A 17,759-nucleotide genomic window follows, 5' to 3' on the forward strand; every position below is an offset into this window, starting at 1 on the left:
TGCAGAATAGTTTCATAAAGTCGAATACATCATTAAATGCAATTTGACACAAAAAAGGAGCTCAGTTGGTGTAAACAATACTCAATTCAAATTCAGAATGTTTTATTTTGACATTTCCGCCTTTCTGCAGCGCCTCCGCTTGGTCACTTTGTTTAGTTTGACGCAGTTCGATGTCGATGCTGTTTCATGGTTGCACAAGAAACGAAAATAAGAGGCGGGACTTCCTGTATACACTCGTCTCTTTTATTGGCCAATCCTTTGTGTTTGGGTGCTGCTTCAGCTTTCTGATTGGCTAGAGCAAAGACTTTATGCAACGTGAGTTCAGTCTTTTCTTTACAAATTACTTTTTTGCTTCGGTAAAATTGTCGCTTCAAAATGACTGTTTTATAACTACTTGTGTACGTTTCAAGAGAAACACTTTACATTCAGCATAGTGTCAAAATAGGAAGTTGAAAAAGCCACCTCACGAAAATTTTAAAAAGCAACAAAAAACAAATAAATAAATGGAAAAAAGAAAAAAAATCTGTCTGGAAGTATTTTTTAACTTACCTCCAAACCAGCAGGTGGCGCTGTTGATGGTCACCAAATACACCTCTAAAAAAAATGAGACGAAGAAGAAAAGGGAGACGCGGAAGGAAAGAAGAAGCAGAAACCGAGTTTAGCCCATTAGCTAGCGAGCTAGTTTACTCTTTAAAAAGCTATATGTTATTATTTTAGCTTTTTAAAATGATGCCGGAAATGAGCGGCTTCTCGCCGCCGCGGTGGCTCTCTCTCTGAGGTGAGTTTGGGGTCAGTTTGTGTCCGCTGATGATGATGTGGAAGCGCGCAGAGAGCAGCTAACCTGTCAGTATGCCGCTCCGAGGACGACATGAACGTTGTCTGGGGCTTTTTATTTTTATCCCTGTCAAATAATCTGACGGTGTTATGTTTCAGGTAAATTAACGAACACGTTAGCTAGTGGTTTATTAACATTTTACACGCGTTTCCTGCCTGTAGCTGCTGCACTGATGGTAGTTTTTAGAAGATGAGATCAAACTCGTTTCCTGCACCTTACATACCAACACTTAACCGTCTCCCTGTTATTTACAAAAACGAATAACAAAGACAAAGGAGAGCTCAGCACTGAGGAGTTCAAATTTTTGAGTCAAATATGTTGGCACCGAAACCTGCAGTATTTGTATTGTGTGTGTGTAATAGTAGCATTATTGTATTTTGTGTCAATATTATTATATAAAACAAATATGTGTGCACTTTTTCATCAGTTCACCTACAGTTCAATAACTTGTGTGGAGACAGTAACCACGAATTTTATTTTTTTTTGTCATATTTAAATGTTTCAGATCACATTTTAATACTAGACAAAGATAACCCGTGTAAATACAAAATGCAGTTTTAAGTGGTTTCATGTATTAACTGGAAAAAAGCTATCCAAACCTACCTGACCCTGTGTGAAACAGTGATTGTCCCCTAAAACCTAATAGCTTCAATCAAGTGTTTGTAATTTGTGAGAAGAGTCTTTCACATCGCTGTGAAGGAGTTTTGGCTCACTCTTCTTTGCAGAATTGTTTTAATTCAGCCACATTGAATGGTTTTCCAGCATGAACTGCCTGTTTCAGGTCATGCCAAAGCATTTCAAAGTGAATTTAAGTACAAACTGTGACTGCTCCACAACCTTCTTTTTTTCTTTTTTTTTTTTTTTTTTAGCCATTCAGAGGTGGACTTTGCCACTAACCCTGTGTTATCAGAAAAGGGCTGTTTTCTAAAGCCAAAGTTATCTGTGACTGTTATACAGTCCTGATCAGAATATGGGCCACAGATCATCTTGATCTGGGTCCTTAAAAAAATCAGTAAAAGCTGTAAGTGTAAAAGGAGGCTCACCCCATTTTCTTAAAAACTATAGTTTTTAGCACTAATTAATAGAACAGGCATCAGATGTCTTGCCACTGAGTTTGTCGTCGGGTGGATGGACTTTAGCTCTGCAGCTGGTTGTCCTCGATCTGCTCTGCAACTTTGATGAGCTCAACATAGCAGTACATCAGCTAGTTCCCCACCTGCTGCAGGTTCTTGTTAGCGTGTGGCTCCACCTCGCAGCGGTGCTCCAAAGCAGAACAAGACCTACTCTGTAGCTGGTGTCTGTTGAAGCCCGGAATGAGATCCTGGGGAGCCCCGCAACGTTAGTTAAATTTTAAATTTAATTATTATTTAATTATTTAAATGCATTTAGATTTGACTGGTCACTGGGACCATCAGGTCAGTTGGACAGAGGTTACATGTCTTGCCTGTCTTAGAATCTGTTAGATTTCTGTCCCAGAGACAGAACTCCGATAAGTGATAGAAGATGGATGCGTGGTGGTCACCAGTGCATAAAAATTGCATGTTAGAATCACCATCAAACTGTCTGTTTTTGAAAGTTGTTTTTCCTACTTTTGGTGCTCTCTGGTGACATAGAGTGTGTATTTCCTAACAAGGTCTCAGGCACACAGCACTGACAGTAAGCAAAGAAACTGCACCCAGCCTTCTGTTTGTGAGGAACAGCCAATCAGCTGAAAGTTGGCTTAAAAGAGGGAGGAGCTAAGACAGCTTGTTTTAGGCAGTGGATGAACTGAGGGGCTACCCTGAGGTCCAGTACAAAATAAGACTTATTTTTGACTCATGTAGCGCTAATCTAATAGAGTCAAATAATAAACATTTGGAGATGGATATGAGCATAATAAATCCGCTTTAATTGTTTATCAAATTAAAATGGTAGTAAAAATGTTATGGTAAGCCACAAATTATTTTAGATAATGTGTCCGCAACTCAAGAGCAAACCTTTTTGTGTGAGTGGCCAAGAGTGCAAGCGGGATAAACAATGACCAGATTCAGATTAAATATATAACAGTTTACACAACATCTGCCCTTTCAGTCGTGGTGGCTTGCTGAAAGTTGTCACGTGACAGTTGATCTCTTGGGTAAACTCACAGGTGACGCAATGCTCCAGGAGCCTGCAGCAGCTGAAGATCGACGCGTTTGACTAAGAAGCCGCAGCCACCGCCGCCATCATGGGAACAACGATGAGCGAGCCGTGTATTTACGATAAACTGTCCGAGAGCATTGACATCCTCCGTCAGTCGGGCTACCGCTACGGCATGTCGGAGAGGGAGATCGAGAGGTTCATCAAGCAGGTCTTGGAAACCAACGAGCCCAGAAGAGATCCACCACAGTTCCCCATCCTGAGAGCCACCATCAAGGTCCAAATATAAACAGTTACACTGCTGAAACAGATTAGTAACTGAAGACCTTTGTCACATAGAGGGGCTTTGGTTAGAGTTTAGTTTGTTCGTGTTGTTAATTAGTTTGACAGACTGCTTTAAGACTTGAAGTATCAAAATCCAAAAAAGTAACTTTGTAGATGATCCAGTAAATTTTCTTGCTCTGAGTTTACGCTTCATGGCGGTTCAGTCGTGTTCTGTCCTGATGAAGGAGACATTTGTCTGAGTTGTAAAGTTTTTTTTGTTGTCTCTTCAGTTTGTGGTGGCTGTGGGCTTCCTGCTGGTGGTGGTGCTGGCCTTCACTTACCCCCAGAACGCCCCTCAGCTGGGTCTGGTCAATCTGGGCTGCTACAACTGGTCGTCCCCTCTCAGCCACGTCCGCCTGCTCTCCCTACCCATCGCCAAGAAGTACAACCTGCAAGGTGTGAATTATTTCAGATTCTGTTCACGCTCAGACACACGCACACACAAGATTTAGAGGAACTTCAGTTTTTGGCAGTGCTTTTGCTGTGGCTGTGATGAAGACGTGAAACACTATTCGAGATACTTTTTAATGTGTCAGTTTCCCCGGCACAAGCGGGGGAATAACAAGAACAAAATAACAAGTTGGCTACAAATAACGAGTTAGTTGTGTAAATGTTTGTGTTTGTGCTGCAGGTTTTCATGAGTGGTGGAGTGCCGGCTCTCTCAGACACAGTCTGGTCAACTGTTCGGGATGTGCGGAGATTTCCTCGGTGCTGGAAGTCCCCGAGAGCCTCAGAGGGACTGTGACTCTGCGACGGGGGCCTCAGCTTGTCCTGCTGAAGGTCAGAGGTCGATGCAGTCAGGGTGGCCATATGATCTGCCTCATATCATGCCCCTGAGAGCAAACCTAGTTAAAAATCCCTTTAAGATAAGAAAGGACTTTATTATTTATAGTGGGGAAGTTCACCTAATAAACAAAGTGCATAAACATCACTTTCTGCCTTTTTAACAATTTAACCTGTTTAGTTTCTGGCTGTATTGTTTCTTAGCGTAACCGCTGTCTTTATGAAATATGTAGATGTAAACTTTTCTTTCCAAATAATTAATTTTTTAATGACAACACTTGAAGAATTAAGAGCAACATAATAACAACTACTGTGCTGAATAGATAATATATGTGCATATTCGGGGAGCTGTTCAGACACGTGCCAGAGAGATGAGAAAAGTGTTGAAAACAGTTACCACACTGGAGAATGTCAACACCAGTGGACCTGTAAAAAAAAAAAAAAAAGTGTTAATGTAACCACAGCCAGTGACACCATGTGCAAAATGTTAAGTTTGTTCATCCTTGTTTTTTCCGTTTCTTTGTCCGCGCTGCTCTCTCCAGGGCGGGGAGTCCCTGAGCGTCCAGCGGCAGCAGCTCGAGGAGCTCTATTTGGCCCATTCGGGCTCCATGTCCATTCTGCTGGAGGAGGACGATGACCTGCACAACCACAACCTCGGCCTCCCTCAGGGACCTGCCAACTTCACGCTGCTCTGGTACTCAGCTTCTTTAAAGTGGTGCTCCATCTGCTCACCACTAAACCAAAAGTAAAAGCTGCACCACTAAAACATCTTCATGCAGGTGGACACATACACGGTGTAATAGATGGTCGAAAGTGCCTTAAATCTGCATTCACCAACAGGAGGTGACTCATCTACTTGTAAAGTCTGGTGACTGTAGACTTTCAGACAATAGACTGACTATGCTGTCCCTTTGATCTTTAAAACTTGTGGTCCCAATTAGAGTTAAAAGGGTAAGAGAAAGCCAGATTATGTTTTAGGGTGAGCCAGCCACCAGGTTGCTACCCTATGAGTGTGCAGACTCAGCTTGAGACATTAAAAATTGGACTTTGCAAACCCACGGGTGAGCTGACTGTGGCCTGTTTTTTTTTTTTTTTTTTTAAAAAACAGAATCTATGTGTGGTCACAGCTGTGCATATTACTTCTGCAGGAGGTTCAGCTCTGGGACCCGGGAGAAAGTATTGAGGTGGCTCTTTCCAAAGGCTGAGCTGTGCCCCCTGCTGGACAGCGCCGGGACCATCCTGCAGCGCTGCCTGGTCACCCACAGCACAAACTCTCAGAGCAAGGTGAGTTCAGCTGTGTTCATATTTACTCTCACTGAGAGACCAGACCAGACATATTATATAGAGGTTGTCGGTCTCTCTGTGTTAGCCCTGCTACAGGCTGGCGACCTGTACGGGTGGTACCCTGCCTCTCGCCCCATGGCAGCTGGGATTGGCTCCAGGAAAAGCAGCTAATTGAAGTGTGCGGTTGTGTTTATTAGCAGATCGTAGACCTTGAGTGGCCTTATGCAGTCGTCTTCTTTAACAGCAAAAGCACACCTTTCAGCCTTTGTTGTAACCTGCCGATTGTTTTTCAGGGTGTCAGGGTGCTGGGCTGGCTGGTGGTGGGTGAGGGGCTGCCAACAGTTCGAGTTCTGCCTGTTCAGCGCTGCCAGAAACACTGCAGCTCCTTCAACCTGTGGCTGACACCTGGAGACATGGGTAACACCTGCTGCACCTGCACATTTTTACACACCAGACTAAATACAGATTTTTAAATAAGAATATAGTTCTTTGTTAGGCTGTTGTTAGTTATGACTCGTGTGCACATGAAAGAAAAGCTTAAAGTAATATCAGTGAAAAATAAAGATGTTATTGTGTATGTATGTTTAATTTAAATTTTTATGCAGGTAAGGACATTATTTATGTTAAAACCACTCTGTATATCTTCTAAAATCAAAACATTTAATCTTTTGTGTGGCTGCTGAAGCCGCCTGATCTCAACACTTACTGATGATTTGCTGTCCCCTCTGACCTTTGACCTGCACAGTATACGCTGACCCTCGGTACTGGCAGATGGAGCTCTTCCCCGGCCGAGGCCAGAACATCATCTGCGATGGGTCGACCTTTTAAAACGTCAGGCGGTGCGAAGAGAAGAAAGGAGCAGTTCAGGGCTGGACCGTAATGTGCAGGTTGGCGTTTCGGAGCTCCTCTGCTTTTCTGCAGCTCCGCCCACTGATGCCTTACAAAGTCCCGATCTTTTTTTTTTTTTTTCTGGTGCCCTTTCTTTGTGATAATCCTTCCAGCATCTTCGGAGAGCTAGAATCACTGCACACGTGGAAGTTTGAGGAATGAAAATTGATTTTTCTTTTAACAGCTGAAAGTAATCTGTGCTCGTGCCATAGCTTCACACAGATCTTGGGTGCGTTTCTCTTTAGTTTGCCAGGTCCAAGATCTCCGAATCACCACCAACACCTCCGACTAGTCAGTGATTTTTAAAGCCATGTCTGCTGTTGTGCTTGTTGGCAAGCCCTCCTTTGGTTGGAGAGGGGAAAAAAAAACAAAACTAATGGGATAAAATTAAGCACATTATATATTTTTTTGTCTGTTTATCGCCACGAGGGTCAGTGACACGAAACCGGAGACACCCTGAGCACCACGTAAGACCGAATGCTGAAGAGAAATGAAATGAATCCGCTGCCTGCTGGCAGCTGACACCGGGCTGGATTAACCTGGAAAACTGTGGCATTTAATCTATAATAATTTGATTAATTGATCAATATAAACTGAAACTGGGAGTAATCCAATTATAACCAGTAGGAACGCAGGGAGACCCCACAGCTTCTTCTAATGCCTGCTTACATTTTTGCACTTTCTGGGAACTTTAAAGGAATTTTGGTGTAGCATGGATTCATATGGACGTGTTAAGGGAGTCGGACTGTGGTGAGAACGTCCAGCTGCTAACGAGCAGATGATGCTCCTTCTGAGTGATGTCTCTGAGCTGAGTGGGAGCTGAGCTGCTCGGTGCAGGAGCAAACGCAGAAACTTGAACAATTTTCCAGCTTTTCTAATGCATCCGTGAACAATCACCACCTGTTCTGGCACACCTGCAGCTTCGTCTGGTTTTTTCCTGTATGTTAAAGGAACAGTTCATCCAAATTTTTTGAAAACCGCACTATTTTTAGTCATCTCTGTGGTCTCTGAAACACAGCAGATTTTATTTGAAGTCTTTTTCAGTCTTTGCATAATTTAAATAATTTCCTTTAAAGGCGATCTGTTATTGTCCTTTCCAGCTCCTACGTACAATTTCCATGACTCACAGTTCAAAATGATCTTTATTTATTTTATGCTGGCTTGATTCAGTCTGTCTGAAACAAGCCTAGCTCCTCCCTTTATGCCAACCTCAGCTGGTGGGTGGGGCTTCTTTCACTGATTCTTATTATCTTTTTAATTTGGTAAAAACTCTGGCTGTTTTTAGTTTATTTTAGTCACAATACAGCATCGATTGAGATTTAGTGCTGTTCGTTCTCCAGCAGCCATCATCTAAGCATGATCACTGGGAGGGTTAATGTAGAGGAGAGGCTCACTCTGGTGTTTTTCAGCAGCGACACGCCCCACAGTCCACTCTTACAGAGAAGACGGAAATCGTACAGACATAAGCCACAAAAATGAGCATGAACTTGAATTACAGGTGACCGAATCATCAATCACTTTGGGGATTTGAGACGATATTGTGAATTTTGTTGTTCGTAAAGCTGGTGAAGTTGAAGTTATGTTTAAAAAGTCAGTTTTTGTGCGTGAACTAGAAGGGAATCCATAAAGTGGCGTCACGCTTCACCTTTTTATTGTTTGTTCTCTCTAAAACGTCTGTCAAGGCAGAGATGCGAGAGAATATATGGGTGAACTGGCCCTTTAACAGCCAGTTTGCAACACTAACAGCACACAGCAGGAGACGGGACAGCTCTTACTGATAATACACACGAAAGCTGCTTCTCTTTATTTCAGTGTCACTATTTATTGTTATGGTTGTATAGAAATAGAACCATTAATTTTAATAATAAACTGTTGTAATATTATATTTTTGATTATAAAGTGGGATCGTCAGCACAGAGAACAGTGGAGGATATATTTTGCGCTCAATCGGGGTTTAAAAGTCTGAATATTGTTGGATACGTTTGCCAAAGTTTCCGCATTTTAAACATTTACAGCAGCAAAGCAGTTAAAGCAAAGTCAGGGGCCGCATCTATGAAATGTTCGCTTTGCAGGGCGATGTAACACTTTTATGAGGAAATTAAAACTTATCATGTATTATTTGTTTCCATCTGCGTGGAGTCATTGAGTCTGTCTCACACGTTTCATTAAAGCAGTGTCTCGTGATTGTATGGACTTGAATAGATGTGAGTGTGGATGGTTGTCTGTCTCTTTGTGTTAGCCCTGCAAACAGGCTGGCGACCTGTACAGGGCGTACCCTGCCTCTCATGCCTCTCCCATGGCAGCTGGGATAGGCTCCATTCCTGTTCTGCTCTTTGCACACTAGTTATATATATATTTTACAAATGCTAAGGCTTAATGTCCAAAGCATCTACATATTGTGTTGATGAGAGGTCAACTCAAGCTAACTCAAGCTAAGATTAAAAAGAAATTTGAGCTTTAAAAAAGCAGCACCCATCCCAAAACACTTCAACACAGCCACTGGTACAATGCTGCCCCCTGGTGGTGAAAGACTGCAGTGCCATTTTAGAAAGTAGGAGCCACAAAATGTTTTAACAAGCTTATTTTCTACTGGAAATTAAACTTCTACGACAGTCTTTGCTGTTGTACAATTCTCTCAAATTTTAGTTAGAAGACTGGTGTGCAGATTAACACATTCACTTGGCAAGTGAAAGGGTGACGGTTCAATTCCACCCAGAGGCACAAAACCCCTTTGGTGTTGCGTCAGGTGTAAAACTCAACCAAATCAAACATGTGGCACTACCTGTGACCCCTTGTGGCAAAGGAGCACCTGAAAATAGTTAACCATTTGCCTGCTGTCTTTCTCTTAATGCTGCTGGAAAAGATGTTCTGAAAACACCAGTTTGTTCTCCAGCTCCTGAGAGAACCATCTGGAGCTTAAGCTGCTAAATGCTCACCAACCAAACCAAAAGAAGGCGCTAAATGAGACCGGACGGCTCCACAGTGTGTTTATTTAATATCAAAATATTCGCATAGATAAAACTGCAGTTTACATGTCTGTAAAGCACTGAAACATAAGTGCATCTTTGTTAGTCTTCATGTGAAAATGTACAACAGATACCAGCAAACATCACAGCACAGAAACGGGGTGAAAAATTAGAAGCTTGTTACTTGAATACATATCTGTATGAGTAGTTCTCAGGTAACTGGCAGCAGGGGAGGTGTCGTCTGTAGTGTGCCAGGAGGATATTTAAAGGTAATATCATTAAGGTTTAAAAAATAGTAAACAGAGTGGTTTGGACTTTAACATGACAGTAAACAATTTTTCCTCAACAGCGCACCTTTAAAGCAGCTGTAAATGACAAATGTTCCAACAGGTAAAGTGGACTGACTTTGGAAAGCTTAAAATCCTTTTAAAAAATGTGCTAATCTATAAGAAAGTGAGTTATAAAGTTACAGTTTTTAGTCTTTCTGTAGGAATGTTTTAACACCTTTACATTTGCTGCATGAAAAAAAAAACCCACCCAGCATGCAGATAAACTTATTTCAGTTAAATGACAGTTTAAAGTCGGGAAAACTGTTTGCTGACCTCAACGAGCCGGCGGCTCGACTCCAAAAAACTGGCTCAGATTTAAACGGCTCCCACAGACTCGTGAAGGAACAGCAGTAACAATTTTTATAAATCAGCACAAATAATTTTTTTTTTTTTTTAAAGAGCAAAGTGCAGAGAGATTACATGGTTTGACAGAATAGTGTAAAAGCATCACATTTACAGGGTCAGATCACACACACACACACACACAAATCTCTCCTGTCAGTATCATCTCTCCAGTCAGACGGGTTTCATGTAGTTTCTCTTTAGACAGTTCTTTCTCCACCAAAGAGTTTTGGGGGGGACCATAAATGCACACAGGTGTGGGTGTGCTGTGTTTATTATAACGTCTCGCTGCTTTTAGGACTCTGATTTAATGGTTTTTAATGCCGTGAGCAGCTAAATTCACTTTCACGTCATAGAGGCAGAGGAAGAAACCTTGAGCATAAGTGTCAAACCTTAATATCTGACTGCATATTACAGTATCATAAGAAGGAGGACACATATGTGTGTTCTGACCCTGTAAGAGCCACCGCAGCTGTCATAATACTTTTATAAAATGCCTTTAAATTTAATGTTTAAAAAAAAAAGGGGGGGGGGGGTTGGTGAAGGCCACGCTGCTCATCATGTTGCTCCCGCCAGCAGTGGAGACGCTTCAGAAGGTGCACGCTTGTTGTGATGTGACGCAGCGATGCGTCTGTGAGTCGAGTCATACAGGTGGCTGCTCTGCAGGTCGACTTCTGCTCGCAGAGTTATTTTCTTCATTAAAAAGAAACAAAGAAAAAGTTAGGAAGATGCGTCTTTGTAAATGTGGACATAAAAAAAGGAGAGGATGGTACTGATCTCATCTAACTCGAGAGTTAGCAGCTGCTGTGTGCTGCTGTGTGAGTGAGAAGAGGAGTACCTGAAAATCTCTGATGTAGGTTAAGAAGAAGCTGATGAAGGAGAAGGCCAGAAACCACTCTGACACTGTGCTGACAATGTGAGCCGTGTAACCCTGAAGGAAAAACAACAATAATGCTAAACAGAAAGAGTGTCGGCAGCTGGATCAGCACTTTTCTGTTCCTGGCTCAAATCAAAGTTCTTTCTAAGATCTAATATATATATATAAAAAAAAACATATTTCTCAAGTTGAGTACAATCTTAGTAGCACTTCTGAAACTCGAAACTTTATTACTGTGAACACACAGAGGGCTACTGACCGTCTCGCCGGGAGTCCAGTGGAGTTTGCGAGGAACGTCCACTCCAATCAGACTGGTGTACATGATGACTGAAGATATAAACACTGACAGGCTGCTGAGGATCACACACGGTTTTCAGAGTCATCAGGACATGAAATCAGACACGAGAGACTGATATAGAGATAGATGCAGCCGCTGTGATGCACCCGTTGGTTATGGAGTGCATGTTTTTATCCTCAGTGGTGGCATTTTGATTGATTGCCTGGTGCCATTTTTACGGGGGGGGGGTTAGTGCTAAATGATCAGCTCACACTAGCTAGCATGATAAACTGCAACACGTCAGTTACTCGACATTAGCGTCAAAGTAACTGACTGAATTTTGTGCACTCAAACTGAAGCGCAAACTTCTTGAAGAGGCTTCAACGTGATTTGAGCCAAATGATTTCTCAGATGTCTCCATTAAATACGCTCCAAAAGGCACCGAAATGGTCAACGGGTCAAAGTTAGTGAAGATGAGGCCCAGCAGACGGCTATTATAGGCACGCTTGCCAATCAAAGCAGGGTTTTAACTTTAGTCTGCAAAGCAATTCACACAAAATACCAACTCGAGGTACTTCTGCTTGGTTTAGATAAAAGCTGCAAAGAGAAGTAACTGAATATAATCACTGCAACTCTAGAGTCTGTGCATCACCGGGTCTAAGGATACTGCTGATGATGCTGCCCAAGGTCCAGGCCCCGATACCGAGGCGCGCCAGGTAGACGGTCCTGCTGTGGATGTGAGGGTGCATGTAGTACGAGAGCAGCGTCTGAACGATGATGTAAAGAGCCCCGAACCCAAAGGTGAGAATTGCCCCCACGAGGTGCATGTAGAACAGCGTCGTCTTCTGCTCTGACAGACACACAGATGAAACGCTCAACACTTCAGAACCCGAGTGGGCGGAAAACGATCCCAGACCAGCCAGCGGCACTCACCTGGAAGTTTGCCACCACGCACATGCCGAAGGAGCTGGTCCAGCCCAGCCAGAGCCCGATGCAGTTCAGCCTGAGGAGTTTGAAGTCGTCCTCACCCAACAGACCCTCCACCTGTTTGTAACGCACGTACATCGTGGCTATTCCTGCAAACACAATAAGCATATCAGCTATAATGTGTGTGTGTGTGTTCACTGGCATTTTTTACACACAGAAACAGGTTCACATGTGTTTTATATGACCATCTTTAGAGAATGCAATTTAACACAGAGCCTGTGTGTGTGTTACCTAAAAAGGCAGACACGTCCAACATGATGCCAAACACACACCTCTCTGGCGCCATCGTTCCTGTGTCACTGCAGCACACGACAGGTCGTAAAACTTTGGTTTATTTGTTATAAAAATGAAGGTTAAATGAATTTGTCTTCAACATCAAAGAGATGAAGAGTTTTAGGACGTTTATGCATCGAAAATGGCAACAACAAAAAAATTTAACCTGGAATAATGTTTGTTTATAAAGCATAAAGCATGAAGTCCGATGCTGATGTTTATTTACTGCGAAGAAAACCTGAACTTTAAAAATGTCTCAGCAAATCTGAGTGTTGCTGTTTTACTTTCTGTCTGAAATCAGAGACTCGTTATTTCAAAAGTGCCTAAAAACTTTGCATCAGCCACAAACTGTGAAATTAAATACCTGAAGAGATTTCTATGAAATTTAAATTTCAACTAAACAGCTGCTCAAATCATTAAAAATATTACTAACAAAGACACTTAAAGTGACTAAAATGATTCCTGTAGCCTCTCTGTGGGCCCATGAAGAAATCTGATCAGAGAAATTATTCCACAGCGTCCTCATTTTCAGTCCTCTGTGTGTGTGTGAGTGTGTGTGTGTGTGTGTGCTCAGACCTGATGTACGGCACAAAAGGATCCACGTGTCTCAACACCACCGCTGTGATGTAAGCAAAGATGAAGGACGCGGCCGTCCAGATGACCAGAGCAGCGGGCAGGAAGCACAGACCCTGCTGGAACCACCACATGGTGTCCTCACTGTTGCTGCTTCACCCTGGCCTGTTCCAAAACATCATCATCGTTATTCAATTATCTGGGCATATTTAACGACTCAGTGCAAAATGTTACTTTCATACTGTAAAAATAAGACAGAAGGACTCACAGCTAGAAGCTGAGCCTGGTATCTAAAATGCAGGTAAAAAGAAGAGCTTTCATATGCTCTAACTTGGTTTGATCAGCTGCTATTCATGGTGATGTGGCCTGTTAATGTTTACCCAAAAGGTTTCCTCCAGTAATAAAACATCCAGAGTGCCAAAGCCATTGAAACTATTACATATCCCATTACACTGATATTCAAAGTAGGTTATTAAAAAAAAAAAAAACATGCATGCTGGTTAGATTTCAGTCTGACTTGTTTAATCTGTTAAGAGTCCAACAGTCTATTTATTACACTGATGTTGAGACCTGACCGAACAATGAAAGAAGTCTTTATTTTTCCTTTCCTTCAGTCTCACGGGCACAAATACCTGTGAGAACATTCAGACAACAAACGATGAATAATTTATACATTTTGTTTGCATCTGCATGTGGACGAGTTTGAGTTGGGTCACGTTCACGTACATTTAAAAAAAAAAAAAAAAAGCTGTTGAAAGTAGGAAGTAAAATCTGAGGTTAAAAGTAGGCCAGCGTGACGTGGAATCTTGAATACTTTCAGTTATGTAGGAGACATTTTGTATCCAGTAAGGAAACTTTCAAATAAATATATCTGCGTACTCACTGGGAGGCATTTTAGTGCTTCCAATACAGAAAGTGAACTTTCTTCAGTGAAAAACAATATTTTTCAAATGCGATTTTCAGTGTGTTTAAATAAATATAAAGACAGTGTTCAACATAACATTTTCCCCACGTGATCAGACTTTCAGTGGTCCACTAAAAAAGCCAGTTTAATTACTTTGTATGCTGCTATTTATAGTTAGATTTAAATTATGTATGTAGGATGAAAACCATTGTACCTAAAGCTTTAGAATAAATGTAGAGGAGTGCTGAGCCACTCTTTAGATTCACCCCTGCAGGCATCACTGACAGAAACACCGACGGGACGGCTGCTGTCAGCTTTCAGCAAAGTTTACAAGAAATCTGCCAAATTTAGAAGTGAAACGATTTTTAAGATTGTGGCAAATGAAACAGTTTGACTGCAGCTGTAATTTTGATGTGTGTGAAACAAAAAGGAAGTGGACGTGAACATGACTTTCCTTCTCATTTGAACTCTTTATACAGGCGGTTTGATTAAAAACTTTGGTTTGAATTTTAACGAGAAAATACAGACTGTAAATAAACGTATCCACAGTCACCGGATAAAAACAGGCCAGCAACTGGTTGTTCAACATGCCCAGCATACTTTCCCCCCCCCTGGCTCTGAGCCATCATGGCATCGTTTAACATGTACAGTTTAAAGAACACGTCTCTCATGCTTGGAGTAGGGTGGCCAGACGTCCCATTTTATTTCCTCCTTTTCCCACATACTGACTCAAGCACAAGTGCTGATCTGGAGATGCGTTCCTGCTGAAACCCCAAAATAATGTTTATCATTATAAATAAATGTATTAAATATATTTTAAAATGATAATTAGATAGTACCAACCCCCCCCCCCCCCCCCCCCCCCCCCCCCACACACACACACAATTTACTGGATTATAGGAAAAGCTCCTCTGAATGATAACAGGTATCATTTGGTCAGTATCAAATGATACCTGTCACATGACAAATGTTTGTGTCATATTTCCTGATATGTTTTATGTCCCTTTCTGTCTGACAGTGTGACTGATCTGCTGCAGGTCCTGCAGAGTTTATGTTGCCTCACACAGGAGGATGGACTTCATTTTATTTTGTTAAGCCGAGGTGAATTATTGTTTAACTCATTTTAACTGATAAAAATGGTGAGTAGCACAAAGAGGAGCTCTGGAAGTCCCCTTCTATTCACTGAGGAAGTGAAACAGAAGTATCTTTTAATTAGCGCACAGAGAGACGTTCACATACAGTTCCAGGATTTTGACATCAAACTACGCTGCAAATGTCCCACGAATTTAATTATAAGAAAAAATAAACACCCAGCTACTAACGGAAGGAGCAAAATACTTATCGAGCTAAGCTGGCAACATTTTGCCAACAAATACTGATAAAAAGCTTTACAAAACATGCTTAAAACATGGCTAAAATCACTAAATTAATAGCAGCCAGTTAGCCACCTACAGCTAACTGAGTTAAGCAGCCTCCACTCATTAACAGGCTGAATGTGACATCTTTATTTCAGGTTTCTCTCCTGAAGCAGACCGCTGTGACAGTGAGGAACCAGCAATCACAAGGACAGAAAGTCAAGATTTTTTTTTCTGCCTCAACATAATGAAACTCACGTTATTCGAGTCCCGCAGCGACCATGAACCTGCTCCGCCGACAAAACTGCTCCAATCACGCCTTTGCAAAACCGAACCAGCCGCTCAGACCGCCGGTGACCGCCGTTAATCGTCGGAAAAGTGGCCGACTCCTATTCAAAATATAAACTTTTAAATGCGCCTACAACGTCCGTGTTCCTCACTCGCAAACTGCGCATGCGTCTTTAAAAAAAAAAATCAAAAAAAATCTCATGGTTACCTTATGCCCTGAGTTTGGACTGGCAGGCGAACCTGCAGGTATGGAGGACAAACAGGCTCAAAACTGACAAACCAACATAAATGACTCAATGGGAAAAAAAAATCTCATTAAATCTGCTAAACATAAACTAAAAATATAAATATGTGATTTGATTGATATTTATGATTTTGTTTTTCTTGACTGATTTTATTATTGCCTTGATTTATTTAATTTCTCAGAGCAACGGGCAGTGCACAAAGAGATGGTGAAAAGAGTTCAGGTGGGGTGGAGTGGGTGGAGACACGTGTTGGGGTAAGTTGTGACTAAAGGATAGCAGCAAGAGTGAAAGCGAAGGTAGGGAGCCCTGCTATGATGTATGGTTTGGAGACGATGGCGCTGACAAAAAGAAAACAAGGACGAGCTGAAGATTTTCTATGGGAGTGACCAGGATGGACAAGATTACAAATGAGTACATCAGACAGCTCAGGCTGAGCACTTTGGAGACAAAGTTAGAGAAGCAAGGCTGAGATAGTGTGGACATGTGCAGAGGAGCAATAGTGGATATGATGGACAAAGGATGTTGAAGATGGAGCTGCCAGGCAGGCAGGAGGAGAAGAGAAAGACCTCAAGGGAGGTTCATGGATGCAATGAAGGAGGACATGCAGAGGGCTGGTGTTGACAGAAGAGGACAGGATAGGGTGGGATGGGATGGAAGCTGATGATCTGCTGTGGGGACCACTTTGTTAAGTAATTCAGTCACTTCAATCCTGCTTAAGTATTTCCATTTATATATTTTATTTATATAGTCAGTTTTGATTGTCCATGATGTGGGAGACACAAACTCAGCCTCAGGGCATTTGCTCTTGCTTTAATTGCATATAGTAAATATTGGATTTTCTCAGCATATTACAGATGGAATGAATGTTTCCTATTGAAGAGCATCACAGGCTGTTTGTAGATTTGTACCCCCAAAATATTTAGATTCCCAATCATCATTTCATGATGCATTATCCCGAGTGTATGTGCCAAATTGGAGCTTTAGTGCATGTTTGGAGTACAAGACACGAAGCCAAACACAACTTCTTTAAGGCCAGTATAAAAAAATTTCAAGAACATAACAATCCTTTTCAAAGAAACATCAGATAGCTCTCACTTATCTTTGGGAATCCTTGTCTGTTAAAGGCACTGAGCCTGAGCCTGTCAAATCCAAATCAGAGCATTTTCAAATTTAGATGTCAAATGAAATACATTTTAACTCGGTTCAAGCAGACTTTTGGTATCAGAGATGGAGTCGACAAATGCATAAGGTTAGAGTTGCTACACCTCATGATTAGAGATGCTTGAAAGCCCTTTGATGTTCAAATGTCTTATGGGGTACAGACTCATTTTTCTATGTTGTGCCTGATGGCTGGTTTGCACTGGGCGAGCAACCGTCCTCAGCGACCTCATGTTCAGAGCACTGTTTTGTTCGGGGTCACTGTGCAGAAGCCGTGCTCACCTGCTGAGCCCAGCGTCAAACCCTTGGTGAGAAAAAAAGCACCTGGATGGTGGAACAGGTGCACTAACTGATAGTGTTAATGTAGGGAACACGGTGAAGCTGACTTAGAGAGAATGAGCCCTAAACTGCTTTAGTGTTGACCTGTTACTCTGTTACTGTGTCGCATGAGTCATGTGTCATTGATGAACTTAATCCTACTTCCATCAGAATATCAAAAGTTGTTTTAAATTGTTTTAAATTTAAAATGTTCTTTCAGGTCTTGGCAATCAGGAGAACATAATCATTTTTCAAAAGTCATTGCTCAAAACCAAAAATGAACAAAAGAAAGTCCCTTTGGAGTCTTTGCTGATGATCACTTAGACCTAAAAGGGTTTAAAGAGAGAAAAGCTACAAGAACAAGAAGATACAATTTTCTTTTAATTGTGTTTCATGTAAATCTACTTCAGCAGAGTAGGAGAATTAAAAATATGGAGCTGGAAATCAGCATTTAATCCCATTTATGTGTTTTATGTGCATGTTTGTGTAGCAAACCTTTAATTCTGTGGCTTAAGGCACTTTAGATGTTGAGATTCTTATCTGTGAAGCAGAACCTCCAGGGAGGCATCTGATCCTAAATCCTGTTGCGGCACGACAGCGAGCCCAAACATGCTGCCAGATTCAGCAACAAGAAA

At 41.8% G+C, this 17,759-nt stretch overlaps 2 protein-coding genes across 2 annotated transcripts; one reads left to right on the forward strand and one right to left on the reverse strand.

Moving 5' to 3' along the window:
- Positions 1-627: 627 nt before the first annotated feature.
- c5h6orf89 (chromosome 5 C6orf89 homolog) lies at positions 628-8,350 on the forward strand. The gene is made up of 8 exons (XM_030730431.1): positions 628-778; positions 2,964-3,230; positions 3,508-3,673; positions 3,909-4,057; positions 4,603-4,754; positions 5,209-5,344; positions 5,638-5,761; positions 6,090-8,350. Exons 2-8 carry the CDS (start codon positions 3,042-3,044, stop codon positions 6,170-6,172), a joined length of 999 nt encoding a protein of 332 aa, XP_030586291.1. The 5' UTR covers positions 628-778; positions 2,964-3,041; the 3' UTR covers positions 6,173-8,350.
- Positions 8,351-9,204: 854 nt separating this feature from the next.
- Positions 9,205-15,561, reverse strand: dram2b (DNA-damage regulated autophagy modulator 2b). The gene is made up of 8 exons (XM_030729395.1): positions 15,374-15,561; positions 12,860-13,021; positions 12,242-12,309; positions 11,957-12,099; positions 11,691-11,868; positions 11,006-11,088; positions 10,708-10,800; positions 9,205-10,562 (listed from the first exon to the last, which is right to left on the reverse strand). The coding sequence occupies exons 2-8, from the start codon at positions 12,988-12,990 to the stop codon at positions 10,428-10,430; spliced, it is 831 nt and encodes a 276-aa protein (XP_030585255.1). The 5' UTR covers positions 12,991-13,021; positions 15,374-15,561; the 3' UTR covers positions 9,205-10,427.
- Between the last annotated feature and the right edge of the window lie 2,198 nt (positions 15,562-17,759).

Source organism: Archocentrus centrarchus, chromosome 5, assembly GCF_007364275.1.
Source record: "Archocentrus centrarchus isolate MPI-CPG fArcCen1 chromosome 5, fArcCen1, whole genome shotgun sequence".
NCBI lineage: Eukaryota > Metazoa > Chordata > Actinopteri > Cichliformes > Cichlidae > Archocentrus > Archocentrus centrarchus.